The 24,478-nt window shown below is 39.9% G+C and overlaps 4 protein-coding genes across 4 annotated transcripts; 3 read left to right on the top strand and 1 right to left on the bottom strand.

The window, feature by feature from the left end:
• Positions 1-26: 26 nt before the first annotated feature.
• LOC306698727 (pyruvate kinase PKM-like) lies at positions 27-6,940 on the bottom strand. Its single transcript, XM_079163184.1, has 11 exons — positions 6,837-6,940; positions 5,359-5,537; positions 5,151-5,242; positions 3,747-3,878; positions 3,425-3,611; positions 3,036-3,306; positions 2,800-2,950; positions 2,565-2,717; positions 1,506-1,672; positions 712-893; positions 27-554 (listed from the first exon to the last, which is right to left on the bottom strand). The coding sequence occupies exons 2-11, from the start codon at positions 5,507-5,509 to the stop codon at positions 448-450; spliced, it is 1,593 nt and encodes a 530-aa protein (XP_079019310.1). The 5' UTR covers positions 5,510-5,537; positions 6,837-6,940; the 3' UTR covers positions 27-447.
• Positions 6,941-11,183: 4,243 nt separating this feature from the next.
• LOC306698992 (protein mono-ADP-ribosyltransferase PARP6-like) lies at positions 11,184-17,148 on the top strand (the record flags this gene model as incomplete). The annotated part of the gene is made up of 23 exons (XM_079163493.1): positions 11,184-11,212; positions 11,697-11,715; positions 11,810-11,887; positions 12,806-12,900; positions 12,990-13,050; positions 13,424-13,514; positions 13,605-13,671; positions 13,841-13,990; positions 14,078-14,213; positions 14,367-14,498; positions 14,635-14,730; positions 14,814-14,910; positions 14,999-15,120; positions 15,225-15,290; positions 15,428-15,495; positions 15,574-15,622; positions 15,787-15,899; positions 16,005-16,077; positions 16,293-16,362; positions 16,468-16,547; positions 16,650-16,713; positions 16,823-16,907; positions 17,031-17,148. The coding sequence occupies 23 exons, from the start codon at positions 11,184-11,186 to the stop codon at positions 17,146-17,148; spliced, it is 1,959 nt and encodes a 652-aa protein (XP_079019619.1).
• Positions 17,149-19,188: 2,040 nt separating this feature from the next.
• Positions 19,189-19,851, top strand: LOC306698991 (ribonuclease P protein subunit p25-like protein; the record flags this gene model as incomplete). The annotated part of the gene is made up of 1 exon (XM_079163492.1): positions 19,189-19,851. One exon carries the CDS (start codon positions 19,189-19,191, stop codon positions 19,849-19,851), a length of 663 nt encoding a protein of 220 aa, XP_079019618.1.
• Positions 19,852-21,083: 1,232 nt separating this feature from the next.
• On the top strand, positions 21,084-24,158 carry LOC306698731 (cytochrome c oxidase subunit 5A, mitochondrial-like). Its single transcript, XM_079163190.1, has 5 exons — positions 21,084-21,217; positions 22,091-22,207; positions 23,124-23,245; positions 23,379-23,500; positions 23,596-24,158. The coding sequence occupies exons 1-4, from the start codon at positions 21,145-21,147 to the stop codon at positions 23,490-23,492; spliced, it is 426 nt and encodes a 141-aa protein (XP_079019316.1). The 5' UTR covers positions 21,084-21,144; the 3' UTR covers positions 23,493-23,500; positions 23,596-24,158.
• Positions 24,159-24,478: the final 320 nt, after the last annotated feature.

Genomic DNA, 24,478 nt, shown 5'->3' with positions numbered 1-24,478 from the left:
TGATGACAAGAGGAAAACAAACACAGTTGACCCCAGAATTCCTTTTAATGGATTGAAAGCCACCAGATGACTTTGTGCCAACTGTCAGTTCAGCATGACACACTGGGCAAGACAATACTAGTACATATTTATGTTTATCCCTGGATAATTAATGAACCAAAAAACAAGGAAATGACAAAACATGTACTTTACAGTGAATGCAGAGAAACACTGATTACCACTGTGTTCAACATGCAAACAGAGTCGGCACAGACACGGCAGAAGAGATGGATAAAGGAAGCAAGGAGTTACTGTCTGTGAACGACACCTTCAAAACTCCTTTGAAGGAGTGGCCTGGTTTTGATTTTCTGTTGAGGATGAAGACCGACAGGAAAGAAAAGTCCAAAACGGCATGCCAGGTTACAGTAGAGGGGAGGGGGAGCGGTTACTAATGTCCCTTGATGAAGTTTAAGGCACCAGCACAATTCTCATAGTGTTGGTGTAACCGGTACCGGGGCGCCAGCCAGACACAACAAGGGCAACATCTCCAGACTTGAAGAATTTGCGGTGCTTGCCTACAGATAGAGGAAAGAGAGGCATTAGTGGAAAATAAGAACTCAGTTAATTAGATATATAAAGTCTTGTCAATTATCACATTTATCCCATACCTCTTGCTCCATAACAGTTTTACAATCCTTTATTTTGAGACTAATTTGAACAAAAAACACTCACCAACTTCCAGAGCAAAGTTCACACGCAGGTCAACATCCTCGGCCCAGACATCGTTGGCAGGTTTGGTGTAGAGCACGGGGTAGATACCGCGGTACAGGTGGGACTGGCGGGCGGTCTGGCCACAGCGGGTCACAGCAATGATGGGGGCACGGGGCCTGTACTTCGCCAGCATGTGAGCAGACCTGCAGGTAGGAGGTACAAGTTTTTTCAAATACGTAGAACTGAAAACATATATTGGGTTTTTATAGCTTTTTGGCAGATGTAAACGATGCTATAAGGGCAGAGAAAATGAACGAACACAGAACACATGCAGCTGAACAATAAGCTGAAAGACGTTATAATGCTCCTTAGTATTAAGGTAAACAGTCAAGATGGGTAATAATTCTCTGTGCCACTTCTTTTCCATATAAGTAGTCACGAGATCCATTGTGAATATGGAAATGTTGATTATAGCTGTTTTAATCATGCCATCAATTATCCTTAGGAAATCCATCCAGCTGACAGCAATATGCCTTCTGTATCATGTGTTGTGTGTCTCAAGTAGAGAGGAATGAACAGGGAGTTAAAATTAACTTGTAAAATGTCAGGGTTCAGATCTCAAAAGGTCACAAGTGGAGCACAGATTGTGAAAGTTGGCACAGGGCTTGTGTTAGGGAAGAAGCGAAGGCGGCGAGCTAGAAAGATGTTATAATGCACCACTTTCTTTGCTCACAGTGGGCACCGTGTAGGATATTATGAGTCAGAGCTTTACAGAGGAGATTTAGAGGATGGACTTCTTCTTTTTCAAATCTCACCTGCCAGTCTTGGTGAGCACGATGATGGCGCTGGCGCAGCACTTGAAGGAAGCCTCGACGGCACCGATAGCTACGGACTCTGTGGGGTCACGGGTCAGATGGGAGGTGCGACGCAGCTCCTCGAACAACTGCCTGTGGTACATGGCTGCCTCGGCTTCACGGGCAATCTGAACATGAGAAAAGCAAACAGATTACAGTCAAGTCAGGCTGCAGTCACACAGCCAGTTTCAACTGCAGGAGTTAGTTTGTATTTCGAAGGACAAAACAAAGGGGCAGTTAACCTCAGTGCAGAGGTCTTCATACCTGAAAACACACTGAGACATGAAGCTAAACAACAGCGGCGGCTGTCATGTCCAGGGACTGTTGCTGTGCACTGCAGATCCTCAGACACATGCTAACTGAGTAAATTAAACACACACAGTTGAAGCACAATGCGAGACGACTGCAGATGGACAGAGGGAGGGGTGGTGCAACAGGGATACACAAAGCAAGTTAATCAAACACTATTAGTTTTGAAACCCAAGCTGGTACCAATGATGTAAATGCCAATTTTCTTTTCCTTCTACATAATTTAGAATCTTAGTATTTATATTTACTGTCGTGAGTAGCACATTTTAGCTCAACATATTTTATCAAATTTTGTATTATTCATGATGTTGATCATGCACCTATATGGAACTATACCACCAAAATTACACCAAATTAGACTGATGTGACGAGTAAAAGAGCTAAAAAAAATTATTATTTATTAAGTGCAAAAAGTGGCTTCAGGTCTGCACAAAACATATATGCCTATGCATATAAAGCCAAAGAGGGCAAAGCCATTAAGTTACCAGCACCAATGTGTTGCTTGATCATGTTAATTTGGTAGCTTTTGTCATTAAAAACATTGCTGTTTGGCACCCAACTTTAATACTGATTATGCAGGCTTTCTCACAGCCTCAAACGCATGAACAGATGAGACACACGTGTGTTGGCACAATTTTAATGTCAAATAATAAGTAAAAGAAAACTGATCAAACCATGCAAAAACACTGGTATGGGCAATGGAGCTCTTACCATGTGCTGTGTGCGCACGGCCTCCAGGGGATAGTCTCCCTTGGCGGTCTCACCACTCAGCATGATGCAGTCGTTGCCGTCCAGCACGGCGTTGGCGACATCGCTGGCCTCGGCGCGAGTGGGGCGGGGTTTCTTGGTCATGCTCTCCAGCATCTGAGGAGAAACAAGACTCTCTGATAAACCGTTCTTTTTAAAATGCATTCAACAAAACACTTGTCCACCTGATGTCACAGACCTGTGTCGCACAGGTGATGGGCTTGCCGACCCTCATGCACCTGCCAGTCATCATCTTCTGTGCGATGAAGACCTTCTCTGTTGGGATTTCAATGCCCAGGTCTCCACGGGCCACCATGATACCATCACTAGCCTCCAGGATCTCATCGAATCTATCGGACAGAAAAATCAGTTTAACAATCTTTCAAAGATTCAGACCTGTGCAGATTAAAGTGTGACCGTTGGTAATGCCCCCACCTGCGCACACCCTCGTGGTTCTCCAGCTTGCTGATGATCTTGATGTCCTTGCCCTTCTCGCCCAGCACTTTCCTGACAGCCTGAACGTCAGCAGCCTTGCGGATGAAGGAGGCGAAGACCATGTCAACACCCTGCTCCACGCCGAACTCCAGGTCCTTAATGTCCTTCTCAGACAAAGCAGGCAGGTCAATGGCAGCTCCAGGCAGGTTGACGCCCTTCTTGCTTCCCAGCAGTCCACCATTCTCAATGTCACACATCAGGAAGTCATGGCCTTAGGACACATGGAATGAAGCAAAACTTAATTTCCACCATTACGCAGAAAGGCGAAAGCAAAATCTTAATGAAAGCTAGAAAAGATGAACCAAACAGATGATTGTTTGTGTGCTTACCAACTTCTTTAACCTTGAGGGAAATCAGACCATCGTCAACGTAGATGTGGCTTCCTGTCTGCACAACCTTGGTGATGTTCTTGTAGTCGAGCCACAGAACTTTCTCGTCACAATTCTCCATGAACTGGTCGTCGAGTGTGAGCTTGATGGTTCCACCCGTCTTGAGCTCAACCTCAGCAGTGCCACTCTAAACGAGAGCAGAGAGAGAGAGAGTTTGTTTGTTCTCAGGATGAAAACCTCTGCATCAAACCTTCATACAATTGTTTGTGAAATTAATCAATAATGGCCTTATTGAAGTCTTGGTAATTTGGCAACAACTCACGCCCTTGATAAGTCCAGTCCTGATTTCTGGTCCCTTGGTGTCCAGAGCGATGGCCAATGGTCTGTAGTCAGCAGATCCGGCTACAAAGCTCTCAGCAGCCTGACGGACATTCTTGATGGTCTCAGCATGGTACTGCATGACGTGAGATGTTAAACAAATGTTATCACATTGAAAACCTCAATAGATCGATAATAGCATAAAAAAGGGGTAGAATTTATATTAGTGACCTAAGTGATAATGCCTTGTTTTATTTAGGTTCCTAAAATGCAGATACAACAGGTGGACAAACATGGTCATGCAGTCACAAGGGCAGCACGGTCACATAACTGTATGCAGTAAATCTTGAATGACAACTGCAACACATTTTTAGCTCATGACAGTTTTACTGTGCATAAATAGCTGCCAGGGATTATATGAATACTTTCCAAAATATCTGATTATCTGATTAAGCGGGGTGTTTGACAAATCCAATAAAAACCCAATACTTTTAATCTTCCACTTCATGTGTCTGCCTACAGCTTTGGATCGAGTAAATGCATAATACATGCAAAAGCAACAAGTTCAATGTCTAATCCGCACAATACCACTGTCGTCAGTCAATAATGAAAGCCTCTCTGTGGTTTCGCTACATGCCTTCTACTCGCACTGTTGTTGCGAGGCTGACTCTCACAGAAGAACTATTTATAGCTAAACTGACAACAGACACACCAATGAGACAGAGGTCAGATCTATTTTGTCCAAATCATATATCGATTTAGTTGTGATTTTCTGGAGTTCTGATTGTATATTTTTTATTTTTGACCAAAACACAGACTGGACAGACAACTCAAAAGCAACTCTGAGAGTTGTGCTACACTGAAAAAAAAGCACTGCTTTTAACATTTGAGAATCCAAATATCAACTGTGGGTGTTCATACTACAGCTGAGGATAGATTTGAAGGCTCATCCACTCAGGTGACAGTGAAAAAGGTAAAGAGGCATGACTTTTAAAGGCGAAGGGGCAGTAGCATAAGGTCGGCCAAACAGTTGGCAGTGATGCAGTTGGCTCACCAAATCTCAAGCGACAACACAGACCCGGTACTGAAGGGGCAAGTACAAGCTCATAGATCACATTACAGCCACAGACAGCTACCAGGCCAAGCGAAATGTCACACTGACGGCTGCAGCTGTAAAGGGCAAATCCACTGAATTACTTGCAGAGGGTTAAGAAGCTACTGCTGCACTGCTCAATCTGGGTTCCAACGCTGCACAAACTTGAATCAGTGATGTCACAGCAGGCGTTTTTGGCTTTGACTAAATCATCTGGTGTGATTTCAACATTTGGGATTGTGTTGCTCAGCAGGCTACACAGCTATGGTGACGTTTTGGAGATGCAAATAGTTTAAAAAGCAATAATTGACCCACCTCATGTGTGCCATGAGAGAAGTTCATTCTTGCAATGTTCATCCCAGCCTTGATCATGCCCTTGGCCATGTCCACAGATCTGGAGGCCGGTCCTGCATCAAGACGGGTGAATCAATACGAGGCTAAATATGATGTTTGTAAATGACAATGAGATAATCTTTGTTGTCACGAGTGTGTAACAAGAGAAGAGTTTCTTAATGAGTCTGACCAATTGTGCAGATGATGCCGGTGTTGCGAGACACAGCGGGTTCAGAGTCGATGTCCAGCAGGCACATGTGCTCAAGGAAAGTGTCCGCCATGGCAGCATGCATCTGCTGGGTGTGAATGATGGAAGAGCCCATATCCTTTGACTTCGACATGACTGGATCTGTGTCTGGAGGAAATGTCCTGCGGAGACAGAAGAAACACGTGATGATCGGTACTTTGAGTCTTGATCTAAATGGTGACACAAACGCTCCTGAAAACAAGCCCTTGTAACATAACATTAACATAATAAATGATCACATAAACGTGAGCACATAGATATTGCAAGAGTGTGAAAGGTAAATTAGAAACTATGGTAAGGTTCTAATGAATATCTAAATGGGAAAGTGTACACTTATAAGAAGGTGTGACCTCTCCAGAGTGACCGAACAGCCTGTGTAAAGAGAAACAACAACAGTATGTGCCTGCCTGACTGCACTCTCCCACATTCCAACGGGAGTTTGTGTGCAGCTGAAGAAGAGGAGCTGGTCACTTGACAGAGGCTAAAGGTAATTTACACAAAAAAAGAACAACTCCAGGACTCAAGGAGGAAGCTAAAAAACATTGTAATCCTTATTGAGAAGCCAAACAGTGGAGATTAAAAAGTATACAGCAGCAAAGTTATCAGGATTGAGATTACAGTCGACTATGATAGAGGTATGCAACATGCATGACATATGTGTATTGTCAGTCAGTGCATGGGAATCCATTCCTGTCTCTATCATTAACCTAAAATATCACGGGCAGCTGAGAGCATTTATGGACTTTAGAATCATATCAGAAAAAAACACATCAGGAAAATGACCGTATTCATAATTACATGAGAAAAAGGCAGTGTTATTATATAAATATACACCAGACAAGGCCAAAGCCACCTCAAGGTATTTGTGACTAGTGCTGCCTTCAGAAGCTTTGTGTAACAAAGATAATTGCAAAAAAATGTGTTGAAGAATTTACATAGTCACAGGTCATACTTTAGGCTGCTATTCATTTCATTAAGAAAGACAAGTTAAAGAAAACATGCAGTTTGAGTAGAAACAAATTGTATGTAGAAGAAGCAAAGCAGAGATTTACCAGAACAGGATACTGATAAATAGATATAATACATTAACAAATAAATCAAAATTAGAGAGCTGTATGGGACTTTACCCTTCTACTGTAAAGGAACTGTAAGTGCAAACCAGTGCACTCTCCTCATATTTCAGATCAAAGTTACATTTCGTTACATATTTATTATTATTATTATGTATTATGATAATGCACAACAACTTCAAATATATTAATAATGTTGTAGAAATTATCAAAGAAAACGTTAAATCAGTAATTTTTAAAAACCTGTTAGAGAATGATAATTTGATACAGACATTCACTTAAAACTAAATTTCCACTAAATTAAAAATCTCCTCTCCAGTCATATAGTTGAGTCTTCTTGCTGCTACTCACCTTTTGGGTGAACTTTGCAGGGATCAAGACGCCACTGGTTCAGTAGGAGCGACAGGTTTTATTCGCCTCACTAACCGGGACTACTTTCCTGTGCCCTATATTTTGAGTGACTCAGGATATAGGGCGCGAGAGTTAAAGTATCGTTTGCCGTTTTGACAGCGAGTTGAACGTATGTTTTTCATACGGAAGTTGTTTTCTATACCTAAATATTAATAATAAACAGAATGTCAAAATTCCAGATAAAATCACAGAAGTACAAATAATGTGGGAGGACACAGCGCAGGTGCGTGTGTTGTTCGCCTGGCCAATCCCAGAACTCTCCGCTGACTACCGAACATAAGTCAATTTGGACCCGTTGCAAATATTTTGTATTACACAGGACCAGCCTCTATTTCCTGTCCTGATCTCTGACCCTAAACTTCTCAACCCATGCTTAAACACAATTATTATACTAAGTTATAGTCCCAATTTTAACTTGAACATTAAACACAATCTGTAAATATGTTAAAGCTCTTTATATAAGTGTATTGGAAATGTATTTATCCGTTTTCTGTTCTTTTGAGGACATTTTGTGAGTGGGAAAAACAAAATTAACATACTTTTGATTTGTTCCCCTTTAGCTTCCTTTCCAGAATACATTGCCATCAATATCATGCGACACCTAAAGGATGTATAGATAAGAAGAAGAAGAATTTATTTATAATTACATATTATTTTTTATTTTTTACTTCAATTATGTTTTACTTAAAATAAATTATAAATCACCTCTTTTTTTTTGTTTGCCCTATGATCGTTCATTTTGAAGCTGACAAATCTTCTCTTTATTTTTTATTTTCATATGTTATACTTGGATCTGCAGGGCTGCATCATTTTTGGTTGTTTCATGAGCTCAGTAGGGGTGGGGTCGTCTCAGCATTCCTGCACCATGATACGATATACAGTTATGATGTTCCAAAATTACATGCATTGGAGGGTATAGCAGCTGATGAGTCAAAAACAACAGTGAATGCTTGCAGAGACGCAAACTTAATATCAACCTGCTAACATACACATATGCACAAATGCATGCTTAGTCAGGTATAGCTATGTCACACATCTATTAAAGAGTACAGCATAACTGTAACCCCACCATATGTGTCTGCCAATGTATATTATGGTAAAGGTCTATATATAGTTGAGCCATGCCCGGCTCCATGCATGATGAACATATTTGGAACATGCTGTACAAAAAGATAAAATTAGATCCACACAGTGCACTCTCAACTTGAATGTAAGCTCGCCTCAAAGTTATTCAATACAATTAAAATGTGCTTTCTCAGCCCTGCTTAGTAATCCAATAATTATTTTATGTAATGATAGGGGTACCCCATTTTATTAGTCTCTCTCTGTGTGTGTAATTCTTTAGAAAAAGTATTTGTCACTGTGCATTATTTTGATGGAAAGGCTTTACTGGAGTTGTTAAAAAAGAGAGACTGGATTCTTCATTTGCTGACTATAGGCAGCTAATTATCCTGAACTAAAAAATGCTTTAAACAAAGCTTAAATAATATCCATAGCTGGACCAGGGACATGTGGTGAGTCCTGATAGAAAAGTTTTTAAACAATGACATACTGTCTATAAAAGTGTATGCCCTTACAGCTGTTATAAATATTATAGTGTCACATATCATATGGACCTATCCATCATGTATGACTCCTAAATACTCTTGGAACGTGTGGATACTGTGATCCTTCAAGAGGAGGACATCTGACTCCAAACTGCCTTTTACCCTCCTCTCCTCGATGTAAGGGCCAATGTACAACCCAAAGATGGGCTTAGGCCAGTAGAGCTACAGGCGGCAGAGACATACCAAAGTTCTCAGTTCACTTGCACTTCAACTGCATGTGTTCAGTCTTAGTAAATTATTTATCCTTTATTTTTTTTAATCTATTCTTTAGCTAGGAAGGTTCTCATCAAGATACAAGATCTCTTCTTCCAGGGAATCCTGGTCAAGACACAATTTGACATATTTACGTCACAGCAGTAACATGCAAGTAATTGTGTTAATTGGCATCAAAATGTATGAATTGTCTGAGCAATTCACTGAAAAACAAAGTGCAGTAGGTTTTGATTTCCCCTCTTATTTCGCATAATATTAACAAAATTAAATAAATATATTTATCATAGTTTCAACATTTTCAGGTATATTCTGTGCTTGATAACTACACGTCCTATCCATCTCCTAAATTCCTACTATGTACTAATTCTAAGCAGATTTTGAGTCTGTGGTGTGTTCACACTGCAAATGTCATGTGCCTGGGGTTTTGTTTAGTCTGTTTCCCTTTTATTTTGAAGGTTCACTCCTCATGTGCCATTGTGTGTTTTACTTCTTGCTTTTGTCTTTTTCCCGCCTGTATTTTTCAATTTATTTTATACACCTGTGTTTCATTATTTAATTAAATAGTCTTTGTGTATTTAGTGGTTCTCTCTACTTGTGCCGGTTTGTCATCCCACCTTGTGTCAAGTAATGTTCATGAAAGTTAGTTTCAGTGTTCCTGGTCTGTTTTTTTGATTTGGCTCTGTTACCTGCCTGTTGTTAGACTGCACGCTGTAAGTGTATTACCCATTTGAATCATTTAACACCACCTGCTGCTTCATCAGTGTTCTCTGCCTCTGAGACCAAACCTGCTATTCCTGAACTGTGACGAAACAAACTGACCAATTACGAACCCAGCAGAGCGATGCCTTTTCTCCAAGAAGGTTTGTAAGTTTGACCTGACTGAGGCAAAACAACAGTGGTTCAAGGAGAGGGTGAGTCATTTTGTTCACCACCTCGATGCCATCCGGGAAAAACTGTTTACTGCAACCCAGCCCAATCGACTCAACACCAGCCTGCACCCTGGCCTACTCAAAGCCAGCCTACCTCCCAGTCTGTGAATCATTACAACTAATTGTAGATGTTAGTTAAAACAGCTACGAACACCCAAGAAAACTCAAATTAAGATAATCAAATAAGTGGGGAAACATTTTGATGAATAAAGTTTAATTGTCAGGGACTTTCCGCAAGTTCTGTTCAATATTAGTACACAAAGTACAATACTATCTCTGTCTCCCTCTCTACAACAACAGCTCCCTCTTGTGGAAGATTGGTTGAAGGGTTGTCTAGGTGATTGTGTCAAACTGCAGAACAACTGAAATGTGCTGAATTGTGAAATTGATATTAAGTTATTGTACATGTTTTTTATGAGATCAGTAGATATTGTACAGAGCTGGTTGCTGTGAAAATCTGACTACTGTATTACTCATTGTGAACCTGTTGTTTGTTTATCTTGTGGGAAGGACAGATGAGGCCTGAAAGTTATAACAGTGGGTGTATCGAATGAGAAGGGGATGGATGCAACACAAAAACTAACTAATATAAGACAATATAAATCAATATATCTGCTAAAAAAATACTACCTTTGAGGAGCTCATAATGTCTGCTGTCACTGTGTCTGAGATGTGATGACTCACCTCTGCAGAAATTTCAGAAGCTTTGTATTCAGTTGCTTCATCTTCTTACTGTTCATGCAAAGCCTTAAAAAAAAATGAAGTTTACAGTGTAAAGTACAGGGGTTCATGCTATTGTGCCCAACCACTATAAATAAACACGGCCAGATAACACCCGCTCATGTCTAAGTGGATTACTCTGAGAAAAGCACTTGTTGAGAGACAACTTGAATAGATGTATGCAGTCCTAGAAGTGTGTAATCTGACCAGACTGCAGAGCAGCAGGCGACTGCTAACAAGGGTAACTGACGATTAAGGTCAGTTACAAGCAGACAGATAGGAAGACTAATAAATGCCAAACGTCACACATATCACCATCTTTCAAATGTGCCACCAGGGATCTTTGTTCTCATTGCAGTCTTAAAACTGATGCATTGACATGACTTTCCTGGTCTGGATGATCGTATGACACACAGATCTGTTTAGTTTTTCTCCTCTTTTACTAAAGGAATATAGGCTGTTGGGAGGACAGCACTCATAGCATACAAACAGGACAGAGATACTGTTAAGTGTGCATAAAAGCATACACTTGGCTAAACCTGGAGCTGCCGGTCTCCTCCTCTGCCTCTCCTGTATCAGGACCAGGTTCAGCTGATCAGGTCGTCCGTATATCTGCAGCCAATCATGTGGCGCTGAAGACCGAGACTGAACATGTGGGACTTCCTGCTTTTCAAAACCAGAGGGAGAGAGGACAGCCAAGCACAGGCAGCCAGTCAAGCCAACGAACAGGAATATTCCTTGTTTTTGTTGTTGCAGCGTCAAATGTGGAGATGAGATTATTTTTATATGTACCATAAAGTTGTTTGTTCACTTGGAATATGTTGAAAGTTCTTCTCAGGAAGGAAAGGTAAGCGCTGTGTTTTGTCTTTGTGCCACTGACATCATTAACACATTATTACAAAACATGTTCCCGTCTTTTGAATTGTTTTATTTGCATTCTCAATAATGTAGATAAAGGGAGGCAAATAAGAAGAATCTTGTTGATGAAAATGTAGCTTAAATTGTGAAGACACTAGTGACAGTCATGTGTTAGTATGTGTATAATGTAGAGGTAGCTGAACTAATTAGGTCACATATGTGTTTAATTGTGTCAGTCACAGTGAAGGAAGAAGACTGTTGATTGCTGCTGAAGAAGTACCAAAGAACTGAACACATGGTGAGTTTAATATCCTTCTCCTATTCCTGTAATATTCCTGTTACATTCTTAGATAGTAAGCTATACAGCTCCTATCTTTAGAACTGGAATCATCAGCCAATTAAATGATTTGTTGGTCAGAATTAATTTGCAACAATTTTGATAATAGTTCAATTGTTTGACCTTCATATGTCAGCGGCAGTCTCAGCTGCACGGTTAGTTGACTTTGTTTGTGTGGACAGAAGGAACTAATTAGTGGTGTAAATAAGAGGATCTTTTGATTGACAGTTTCTTCCATTAACCCGACAGGAGACGGAGAGCCAGCAGTGGACAGAGAGCCAAATTGATGAGGACAGTGACTCGGAGGAGATCCTGTGTAGAATCCCTGTAAGCATGACTTTGTGCTGGTTTGAATGTTATTCAAGCACAATCCCAGTTATCATCACACACTTGAGTGAAGACACCTATACCAACAGAAACGGTTGCGTATGATGTTTTGATTTAAAAGTTATCATATGGTTACTGGATACTGGAATGGCAATTGATCCCTTTGGTTTGCATGTTGGGGAGTAAAGTTTGGATTCAAATCATACTTGACACGTGAAAGCAGAATATACTTAATAAATTGTTTATAACACTATAATATAGTAACAGCTATAAGGCCTTTTATTCAAGTTTGTATCATGCATTTGGAAATGATTATGATTTCTGGCATACATAACAGAGAATAAATGATCAATTACACACTATAAAATATTTATTATATATGACTACACTCAAACAATCCTCAGTGTGTTATAAAACATTTATTACCTCTTTATACACACGTACAGATCATTTTCAATCAGGTTTCATAAATGTGTTTCTAGATTTCTCCTGGCCTGTATCAGCAAATAGACTGTATGAAAATAAAAAAGTATTTATAAATTGATAAATACATATTTTATTTATTTATATAATAAACAGTACTAATCTTATGTGTTTTAATAATGTATTAAGCTGCATAGGTTTCATGCAAATACAGTTGACAACACTTAAATGTTCCTTGTATCCACTATGGTGTGTTACTGTAACATACAGTTATAAAGCATTTTTAATTGTTTATATGCTGCGTATACATGCCAAATAGAAAATAGAGGTTGATGGAAATAAAGTATTACCCACGTTTTGTATCTTAAGGAGGAGTAAAACCCATCTTCTTAGCCATTGTTGTAAAAAAATATGTGACTGGTTTGATCCCTCAGCCCTCTGTGGTGCTGAGCTGCTTGGACCATAAGGCAAGTGTGTCAGTGTTTGTCTCGGCAGGAGAGCTGTGCCACCGACATGACTCACCACCCTCAGCTGGAGACTGACATTGAGGCAGTCAGGACTTTGTATTCGGACTCGGCAGCCTCCATCAGGTCAGAACATCTTGTCTTTTTCATGATCTTAACAGGATTGCTGCTGCTTTTATACATTGTTAAATCTCCACTTCCTTTTCTTCTTCTAGGGAGTATGGGTCAATTGATGATGTGGATGTTGACTTAAACATAAATGGCAGCGTTTTGGATGTAAGTTTAATACATTAATACAACTCACTAGGGCTGTCCTCGATTAAAGAAAATCTTCGTCGACTAACTTTTGTTGAAGAAAGGATTAAATGATCTATTAAACAGATTTGTAAAACTGAGAATCATGCAAAAGTTTGAGTGTACCTCTGATGTGCTCATTGGTTTCTTGGAAATAAGTCATTCGGGATGATAAAGGATAAAGAGCGACTAATCGAAGGAGATCTTAGTTGTCTAAAACCAAAATGACTGATTAGACGACTGATTGACTAGGGGGCAGCTCTACTATACACTTAATTCAAGTACAATATATATGTTTGCTGTCGTGGCTTCTTATTGTGTTTAGTACAATGATTGTGCTGTGCGGTGTCTACAGGGGGAAGTGGCCGAGGCCTGGAGCATTAACCCATCAGAGCCCATCGTTATCCGTCTCAACTTTTCTCCGTTTCAGTATCTGGACGGACCTGGTGAGCAACAACACTGCTGCCAACCAGTCTTACTATTCAAATTCCCTAAATGAATGTGACACCTGATTAAGTGATGTTTTTACTCCACAGCACCTTCAGTCAAAGTCTTTCAACCATCCAACACTGATAATTTCAGTCTTAGGAAACAATTACAGAAGTGAGTGTTAATAGTGTCATTTTCATGTAATAGGCTCCCCTCCACATTATTACAGATGTCAGTTTTTAGATGATACACTTTTCAGGTCAAATATGGATGAAGATTTGAAGCCCTATCTATGGTATTCATAGCGTGTTGCTCAGACTAACTCTTCATGTCTGTCCCTCAGTGTTCTCACAGTCTTCTTATCTCACGAGTGGAAACATCTGACCAATGACAACGTCGTTGTCCGACAGAATAGAAGACACTGCTGGTTCAGGCCAAGTGGAACCATCAAGAAATTTCGTGGAAGACTTAGCATCTGGCTCCCACCATCAAAGTATGTGACAATCTAATGAATCCAGCAGTTTTGTTGCTGATTCAGTCTGAAGTCTCTATTCACTGCTCCCTCACTCACTGTGAGCAGGTCCAGTGTGCTAGAGGAACCCACTCTGAAAGCGAGGATCATTTCACCAGCGATGAACCGTTTCACAAATCATACAACGTCCTACGCCATCAAGAATCCCACAGGAGAGCTCTTCACCTACACACCCAGTGGAAAGGTGAATTAAAAAAAACACCTCTGTGACGTTCACTTAAAGAGTTTATGGTTGCTGCTGTGTGTGCAAAAATCGTTTCCAAGTCTTTGTCTCATTGATTACTCAATAAGTTCTGTAAGTGTTTAATCAAAAAGGTTTGTGCTCCTTCTTCCTCAGAGGGTTGCGGTGTCATCAGTCAAGTCATCAGCACAGCTTAGTACCAAACAGCTGATGGAGCTGCTTTTCTCCTCCCAGGCCATCAGACACTGTAAGACCACCCCAACTCTGCAGCACGGCTTCTTGGTGCAGGTAAAGAATAAGAACCCAAGTACCGTTATATTTTATTAGAGGGGGGAAATTAAAGAGTAACTATATAATCCAGTTTGTGCTGACAACTAGCGGTTATAATCTGCTTTTTAAATCATGTCTTTCATTGTGTTCACAGATAATGAGGTATGCTGAGCAGAGACTCCCCACGCTGAATGAATACTGTGTTCTCTGTGATGAGCGACATGTGTTTCAGAATGAACCTATGTTAAAGGTACACTCCTACAAAGAAATCTATTGGGTGAAAACAAAAACAAAATGCAGATGTTGACTGTTATGACCTGTATGTGTTTGTAGCCAGCAGTTTGCACCAGGGAGCTTTGTGTGTTTTCCTTTTATACGTTGGGTGTTATGTCTGGAGCTACTGAGGAGGTTGCCACCGGTGCAGAGGTTTGTAACACACAAACACACTTTTTAAAGGGTAGTCTTGGTGATCAAAATGTAAGATTGATGTGTTGCAGTAATGGCTGTCCTACAGGTAGTTGACCTGCTGGTGGCCATGTGCAGAGCTGCCCTTCAGTCTTCACGCAAGAGCATCATATTTGAACCGTTCCCCTCGGTTGTTGATCCGGGCAACCCCAAAACCCTGACCTTTAGTCCCAAGGTATCAGCTGAACTAATTTAATAAAAACTTCATTTGTTATGAACTAATGAATATGTCATATTTATTTTATTCTGAAGGAATAATCTATTGTTCTGTTTTGGCAGAGAAAGAGCTACGACAGGCTGCAAAAAGCGCTGGACAGTGTTTTGTTAATCAGGAGGATGTCACAGGTGACTGATTTTTAAATAAATCCTACATTCGTGACACTGGTTGTCCTCATCTGAGAATAATCTGAAAGCTGGTGAATGTCTCCTCGACAGCTGCATTAATATCAAAAGGGTAAAACTGTATTTTTTATCATACATAGGGTCCTTATTCTGAAATAAAGAAGGAGATGGACAAGATGGACCCTCTCGCTCACCCCTTACTACAATGGTGAGTGTCTCAATCTAAACACATTTTGTTTATATGTTTCTTAAATTCATACCCATGTGTTTGTATGTTTGACAACAGGATTTTAGCAAGCAACAGATCACACATTGTCAAGCTTCCACTGAATGGGGTATGATAGAGTAGTTCACAGTTAGATAATGACATCTTAGTAGTTGCATGTTTCAAAGCAATAGTAGTTCAAAATATTATATCATAAACTGTGCTTTGTGCAGTTTTATACAGTTTAATTTTATTTTGTTTGTGCTCTCTTTTGATCACTTTTTTCCACATTAGCACCTTAAGTTCATGCACACACCCCATCAGTTCCTGTTGATCAGCAGCCCTCCATCCAAAGAAGCTCATTTTCAAACTGCCAAGAAACTGTATGGCAGCACCTTTGCTTTCCAGTGAGTAAAAGCTGTGCCACTAATATAAAACCTTCATATCAATACAACAAACGGAATATGAGCCTTGCTTCATGTGCTTAGACCCTCTATTGTCTCTTCTTTCAGTGGTTCCCACATCGAAAACTGGCACTCTATTTTGAGAAATGGACTGATAAATGCCTCTTATACAAAATTACAGGTACAGTATGTAAATACAAAAGGAGTTTGTATTCCTTGAGCTAAGTTAAAATTAGCTCATTGCCTTTTAAAAAAATTGTCATGTCACAGTGGAGATTTGAACAGAGTTTGGAGTTTATCTTGTTAGACTGGGATCAAGTGTACAGTTAGCCCTATGAAACATTTAGGATTTAAAATGATATCATTAATTAGTGTTCACATTGTATCTTCTTTAAGCTTCATGGAGCTGCATATGGGAAAGGAATCTATCTGAGTCCTATCTCAAGCATATCATTTGGCTACTCTGGTATGAATGCACAACACAATTCAACACAAAATGTATACAAAAATGACTATTATTTATTGATTCTAGCATCTTTTCTTTTTAAACTGATCCTTCCTGTTTGTGCAGAGATGGGTAAAGGGAGACACCAAATGCCCACCAAAGAAGAACTCATAAAGAAACACAACCAAATAAACAAAATCAAACAGGTAGATCATCATTAACGTTTGTCCAAAATGTGTCTACTTGCACTCTGTAGGACGTCTTCTCTTGTTTGTTAAATCTCATCCTGTACGCTCTCCTTGTCTTAGGACCAGCATGGGCAAGCCAGGTTTCTGCAAAACAGGAATCTGAACTGCATTGCTCTCTGTGAAGGTACATTTGAGATACAAATACATACATGTTACAAAGAGCCTTGCTTTGATAACATTAGGAATGATTTTTTTGACAAAGTTTTATAAAAGTTGTCTGCATGTTTTGACAGTCGTAACTTCGAAGAACCTTAAAAAACACAGGAACATTTGGGTGTGTCCAATATCCGACCACGTGTGCACACGTTTCCTCTTTGTGTGAGTACAACATAAAGCAGCAAAGACAGGGATGCCGGAGAAACCTGTCTGCCTCTCAGTGTAATGATACATTGCCTGACTATATTGCAGATTTCTACAATGTTCTGCTTGTGTCTTTCTCAGGTATGAGAACGGCCAGGTAGGAGATGTCCACATCGACACTCAGGAAGCCAGGATCCACAGGGAGATTTTACAAGTAATGGCTTCAAACCGTGCTGAGAAAACAAAGAATGATTTATGATCATGATAAGTGCAGATTTCTTTTTTATTTTTAAACAAACTGAAAATAGATTTGTTTCTTTGTGGTTAAACATGGCTGATGGTTTGACAAGTCAACATAAAAACAATGCTTTACGTTACGTTCATCAGCTTTTGTTTGTTTGAATGAGAAACATTAACTCAAAGGAGGGAAAATACCAAAAATGAAGAGGGCATCTCTTCTTTCAACTGAGATAATATTCGATTGATGAAGCTTGTTTGTTTTGTCATGCACCTGGAAAAGCTTATTTGCCTTATAACTTAATTTACAGTCTGGTGTCGTTTAAAATCTTCGTCTCTGTATTATAAACTTATATTTTGTACGTTTTGCACCATGCATTTTTTTTAAATAAATATTTTCAATATCTGCTAATTTTGTTCAACAGATCAAATATTTTACTTCTACAGCTCGAAGTGCCACTTTGTTATTTATGTGTTACTTGTTTTGTACCACAAGATGGAAGTGTAACCACAAACAACTAAAGGTTTTTTTTTCTTTGCACACAGAGCCAATAAAACACCATAATGATTATAATTCAAAATGTCTGTCGGTAGATATTGCCACAGATGTTTCAATTAGAAAGCATTTTCATCACATTAAAAACTTGGGTGTTGATATGATCCGGTGTTATATTCAATTTAGGAAAAACAACAGAAAACTGCCAAACACACCAGATGTGTCACAGGAGTCACACACAAAAATAATCATATACTTTAAAAAAAAAATGCATTTTATGGCACATGCAGTGACTCCAGTGTTCCACAACTATATCATCCAAATGTTTTACAAATAATTTGCATGATGTGAATTCACTGAAACATGCATCTTATTGACATTCATGGACAGTGGCTTATTCTCCTGGGAACCAAATGTATTTTGTTCTGAACAATATTGACACCACTGAGAACCACATCTTTGTGCTCATTGTTCAAGTCAGTGAATACCATGGGGTGCATCCCATCCTGTGAGGCAGAAATGCACCATTATAACAGTATACTGGTTCCATATGAGCCCCACAGCTGCCTCCTGACCTCCTCCATCGACTGCTTCGCTACAGAAAGCCTCTAGGAAAACACCTCTGTTTGCATCTGGATACAGAATATATTCTTACAAGTTCTGGTTTTATGCAAGTTTGGCAAAAGAAAAGCCCAAGGTATGATTGTCCTCATAAATGTCATTGACTCAAAAGAGGCACAAATGAGGGAGCAAGCATTTTCTGGGTCAGCCCAGCAGGCGATGGACTGAAGGGAGGAGAACTGTAAAGTTGCTGTGGTAGCCCAAAGGAAGACATTTTTCAAGGACCATATGGCTCTCTGATAATAGTGCAGAGGGAGGGTTGTCTCGAAAGCCCTGATATGTTGACATAACTAATATATTATTTCTGAATATCTTCACCCCAGTGAGACTGTAGTTTGGTGCAATATAAGGGAAAAAGGCGCATTAAGAATGTCAACAATCGAAACCAATTCAGTTGAAACAAAGGGTTGTTTCAACTGCACGCCTTGTTAGATCTCATTAACTAATGTTAATTCATCCATATAATTCAAGCATCCACATGGACAAATACAATCTCTGAACCCTTTAGGGTTTAACATAAGCTACCCCCCAAAACCAACAAACTACAATGTGACATTATTAAATGTTGCATGTGCCTTTAAGAGCACTTTGTCCCACTCTACATGTCTCTCTCTGAGCCTCATGTGTGTTTGTTGGCATCAGCTGTCCTCAGTGCTGAATAGAGCAAGGACATCCTTTCCTTCACGTCAATGGGATTAGAGGAAGAAATACCCTCTTCATATTGCTGGCTCTCATCTCAGTGCTCAGAAGACAAAATGGAAATGCAGTACAGAGAACAGAGAGAAGATCAGGATATGTCACAGTTTTTGATTGCAAAGCTGATCAGTTTTTAATTTCTTAATTAACAAGAAACGTGTTTCTGATCTTAAGGGAGGTATGCTAATAATCCGAGGCTGCAGGCTCAGAATCCGCATCCTGCGCTGTTATTCCACCGCTCTCTAAACAATGACTGAACCCAGGGGTCAGACGAAGAGTTCAGATGCTACAAGCAGCACTGTGATGGAGCTGCAGTCTGTTTCACTCGACCCTGATGTCCCATCTTCATCTTTGTCTCCAAAAGTTGACCAGAGCAACTTCAGGAGAGTCAGCCGCACAGAGGACAGCAGTCCCTATCCGATCCCCGGCCTAGCAGCAGACATCCTGCACATGCGGGTGAAAGAAGGAAGCAAGATCCGCAATTTGCTGCGGTTTGCAACAGCTCGCATGCAAGGGGAGGGGAGAGAGAGCAATGGGACATCAATGAGACAAGTGGTCTTCACTGGCTCAGGAAGAGGAGTCACCAAGACCGTCACCTGTGTAGAGATTCTGAAACGTAAAGTGGGAGAACTCCACCAGGTGTCCAAGCTCTACTACAAGACAGTGAATGAGGTCTGGGAGAGTCCACAACAGGGAGCAGCAGGTGTAACCATGCAGAGGACAGTTCCTGCTATCTGTATCCTGCTCTCTAAAGACCCTCTGGATCCCCAGGAGCCTGGATATCAAGCCCCCCAGACCCTGAGTGTTCCCACAGAGGACACAGAGAGACGAAGAGGTCTGATCAGGCCAGCTCACAGTCCCTCCTCACAGCACACAGCTAAGAGAGTCTGTCTGGATGACCTGAATGACTGAATGTTCTCCATGAACATCTGACTACAGCATGTGAAAGACCATACAATTAACATATACTATATGTCTTATATATTATATTTGGCTGGAACTGAAGGTTATTTTATCATGTCTTTATGCAGCATTAACTTTGCCTAAAATATGAAACACCTCTGAATTTCAACTTTTATATTTTAATGTTAATTTACAATTTTTTGCTCTTAGAACGAGAGACATTCTCTCAATTCATAATCTACAATTTGCAGTCAGTACACAGCTCCACTGAGAATAAATAAAGGGGATACTTTGAATGATTTGTAACAATAAATGTGCAAGGTTGGTCATAGTCATTGTAAATATAAACATCAAGGTTTGTATCATTATTCTGTTTTCTACTTTCTACTTATTCTGAAATCATGTACATTGTCATGATAGGACCAGAATGTTTTGGTTGAGGATTTTTTTTCATAATGATGCTGTCCCTTTTTACGGATATAACACTGAAATAAATTAACTGCATTTCAACTTTGATGTTTTGTTCTGTGTAGGAGAGTGTGTACACATCTTTTATTTGAATAAAATCCCCTACGGTAGAATTAGTTTAAACTTCTAAATCTGGAAATTTGAACAGAGACAAACCTATTTTATGCACATTACCTGTACGCAGTCAGTTCATTTTGATCCAAGTTTGTTGTATTTTGGGGTTTAAATCTGTCCTCCAAAACATGTCATCTGGCAGAACTTATGTTCTGTGTTATAGTGGAAGGCAACACAGTGAAACGGAAAAATAGTATCCAACGCCACAAGCTTTGGGTCTATTTAACTCCAATTCTCTCATTCTCCTCCTGACAGAATATATCCAATAAGAAACCCAAAAGATCAATAAATCTAATATTGGTGTAGGTACTAGTGTGTGTAGTAATAATGATTGGGTTCATAGGTAAGATAATTACAGCACATTTTATTCACAAGTAATGTCATAATGATATTAATTGGGCCTATACATGTATGTAAACTATCTCTTGGTTACTGAACTTTCAGTGAGAATAATAATATATGTATGAACATGTTGAGCCAGTTTCCCTTTGGGGCAACTCTTCTTAAAATATTGTGAGAACACATATTTAAAAAAGGCAAATCACTTCATTGTACTATTTCTGGGTCAAAATCAGATCAAAACCAAATCAGATCAGAAGATCAGAAGTTTGCACATGCGCAGAACGGAGATCGCGTACGTGACGGTCTAGGCAACTGAGCGCTAGCTTCCTCTTTCAAAATCTCACCGGTTCGTGTCGTGTTAGCTGGCTGTCCCACATCATGTTCAGCGCCGCCGTCCGACTCTCTGTCTCCGGGGTCCGGAGTTTAACCCGTACGCAGCCCGGGTGTAAAGGTATGTGTTCACCTCTGAATGTTATTTTTGTAATTTGGTTGCTCCTGAAGCTGACTGAGCGAAGTTCTAACGGAAATCCTGTGTGGCTGTCGGCACATGGCTAACGTTAACTGATATTAGCTTAGCCAGTGTATCCTATCGTGTATAATAACACGCTTAACTGTTAAACGTGTATGTGTGTCAGTCAAATGATGTAGACTTGTGACAAATACTACGAATACCCGTAAAACCCGGATGTGTGCTGTTCTGAAAACGTCTCCGTGCGGAGCTCGTTGGTGTCTGTGTCCTTGTCATGACCCGGTTCAGAGGCTCCAAATGCGGCCTGTGTTTCTGCTGCTGATGCTAGTTGCTAGCATGCTAACTAGGTCGGTTAACTGTGTTCTGCCAACTAACTGCTAGTCGCCAGTGTGCTCTTTACATCAAGTTATAGTTTGGTAATTGACAGGAAACACGTAACTCTCTATATATATATATTAGCCAACACGTAGCTACACTATCTTTGTCAGGGAAGTGCAGCTGTAACGTTAGATGTAGCTATTATTACAATTACGTTATGTAAACTAAATGCCAATCGTCTGATTCCCACATTCTCTTCAATATATTACGAGAACCAAACCAGAAATACAAACTTCCTGGTTGCCAGTGTGTGTTCCAGCTGCTGGGTGCAGTAGGTAGGTCATATCAGGACGTTGGCAATGATCCAGATACATTGCATTACTAGACAGCACTTGTCCTTACCCACGTCACTCACTGTAGAGAACTCACCCTTGACTGTTTCTTGTCCTTCACTACCTGACACTAGGCGCCATTGTAAATGCTGCATTTTATTGGTGAATCGCTCGTCCAACTAAAAGTTGTGTTTTCGTCATGCAGCTCTTTTGGCCTCGAGGTGTTACTCTCATGGGAAGCAAGAGACAGATGAGGAGTTTGATGCCCGCTGGGTCACCTATTTCAACAAGCAAGACATTGACGCATGGGAGCTGAGAAAAGGTATGTTTGTGGATGTCAGACAATGGTTTAAGACTTGTGTATGTATTGAGACTTAAAGACTCGATACATAAGGTCCAACGGTCATTGCCGTCATCGCAGGGGTTAACATGAGGACGTTGCATTGCTGTGATGAGATTGTTGATATTCTTTTGTTCACTCACGGGACATTACTTTAAGGAAGTACACTATAAACTGTCTCGTAGTAAGATTACACAAATGCAAACACGGTTAATGTATAAAAAAAAATATTGAACTAGTATGCAAATTTTATTTTCCATAAAACATGCACTGAATTTTGAATGGGTGACATAGCTGATCTGTCTGTAAATGGGATCAGTGTTGTCGTGATAACGTCTGTCTCTGTATAATTTAATGGGGGTGAAAAGCTCCGTCTACATTCAATACCAGGGCCAGGTTTTATTGGGACGTTTTCAATACCAGTGCCAATTTGTTTTGTCATTTAAAGGTTCTCTGTTTGATATTCAGAGCGCCATTCTTGGTTAAGGCCACACTCAGACAGAGAACTGCACTGTGTGAAGAATGTGTGCAAGCACACACTTCTGGTAAATATTTTGTAACATGAAGACTTTATTTCTACTGTGTACCTCACTGTAAGATCAATGTTGCTGTGATAGCTTTCCAGAGAAGAATTAATCCTGTTACAAAGCTATTTTAGCAGTTGTGCAGTGTTCTGAGTGAAGAGAAAAAAAGCACAACAGAAGAAATGTTTTGAGTTACAGAAAAAGAGAGCGCACCAGTGAAAAGCTCATTATCAGGTGACAAATGATGAGACCAGATACTTGTGGACATTGTTCAGTAGGCAGTCCTAGTGTAAAAATAAGCCACAGAGAAAATGAAGTAAGTGTTCAATTCTGTCTCTGTTCTCCAATTTAAGAGATGTAATTCCTTCTTTCAGGGATGAACACATTAATTGGTTACGATCTGGTACCTGAGCCAAAGATTCTCGAGGCAGCACTGAGAGCCTGTCGGAGGTTAGACGACTTGGCCAGCGCCATCCGAATTTTGGAAGCTGTGAAGGTAAGAGGAAAAACAGCCCCTCCTGAGCTTGGTAATATTTTTTTCGGGGAATGTTGCCAAACAGCATCTTTGCTTGTTAATCGTCATAAGTTAATGATTAATGTGTTTTTTTTAATATTTGTCATTTCCTCAGGATAAATCCGGCCCTCACAAAGACATCTACCCGTATCTGATCCAAGAGCTGAAGCCAACATTAGACGAGCTCGGCATCCCGACACCCGAAGAGCTCGGCATTGACAAAGTATAGGTTAGAAGGTAATGGTGTTCTCTGATCAGTCGTGTGTGTTTTTCCCACATCAGGTTGGTCATTGGACGGCAATCTAACCGAAATGTTGCTTGTTTTGTTTCAGACCAAATGACGGTGGATATCCCCAGGACACAGAACCCTTGTACTTTACTGTTTGCCTCATATGCTGCGTGTGATATTTAATTTGGCCTTTATTAAGTTCTTTTGCTTGTAAAATATTGATGAACATGATAAAGGAAAGTATCTTTATTGAGTGTCGCAAGTATTTTGTGATATTTTAAATAGTTTGAAACAATACACTCGGTTAATTATAAGTTGTTTAAATGGAAAGCGCAGCGTCACTTGTATGGATCATGTCTGTGTCTGGACATTCTTGTGAGAGTCGCATTTTGCCACCAGGGAGCAGTGTTTTCACACGAATGTAAAAATCATCTTACTGTATTCATTCTACATTACATCAGTTTTAATTTCACGGAAAATGTACATGCTTGTAAAATAAATGTGTTCAAGTAATGTTATTATATTGACACATAAATGGAATATTGCCCCAAGACATGCTAAATATGACAGCTTATATTATTATTTTTTTACTAGATTGGGATTGTACGAAATACTTGCAGTTCATGGACATTTCGGGATTTAAAAGATAAAGAATATTGGAATGTTGTGCGTAGTATTATTATTACCATGAATGCTACTTTTTTATTGAGATGAACAAAAAATACCTCTGTTTCAAACTAACAATCTAAAACAAGATGTACTCAATGGTGCAATTTATTTGTTGTTAAAATAACCTGATTTAAGTAAATATTTCAGCCTTTTTTTCTTTACTGTAACTGTTGCATGTATTTTCTGCTATTTGGCAAAACTGCAGTGCAGTTTAAAGGGGTATTAACAAGTCAACGGTATTTAAATGTGTTTAATGCCTGGAAGCTCTACTGTCCTTAGAAAACAATTACTTGATAAAGCAAGCTGTTTTTGCCAAC

Source organism: Pholis gunnellus (genome assembly GCF_910591455.1).
Source record: "Pholis gunnellus genome assembly, chromosome: 7".
Classification (NCBI taxonomy): domain Eukaryota; kingdom Metazoa; phylum Chordata; class Actinopteri; order Perciformes; family Pholidae; genus Pholis; species Pholis gunnellus.
The sequence above is the reverse complement of the archived record's forward strand: the minus strand, read 5'-3'. Positions and strand labels throughout refer to the sequence as shown.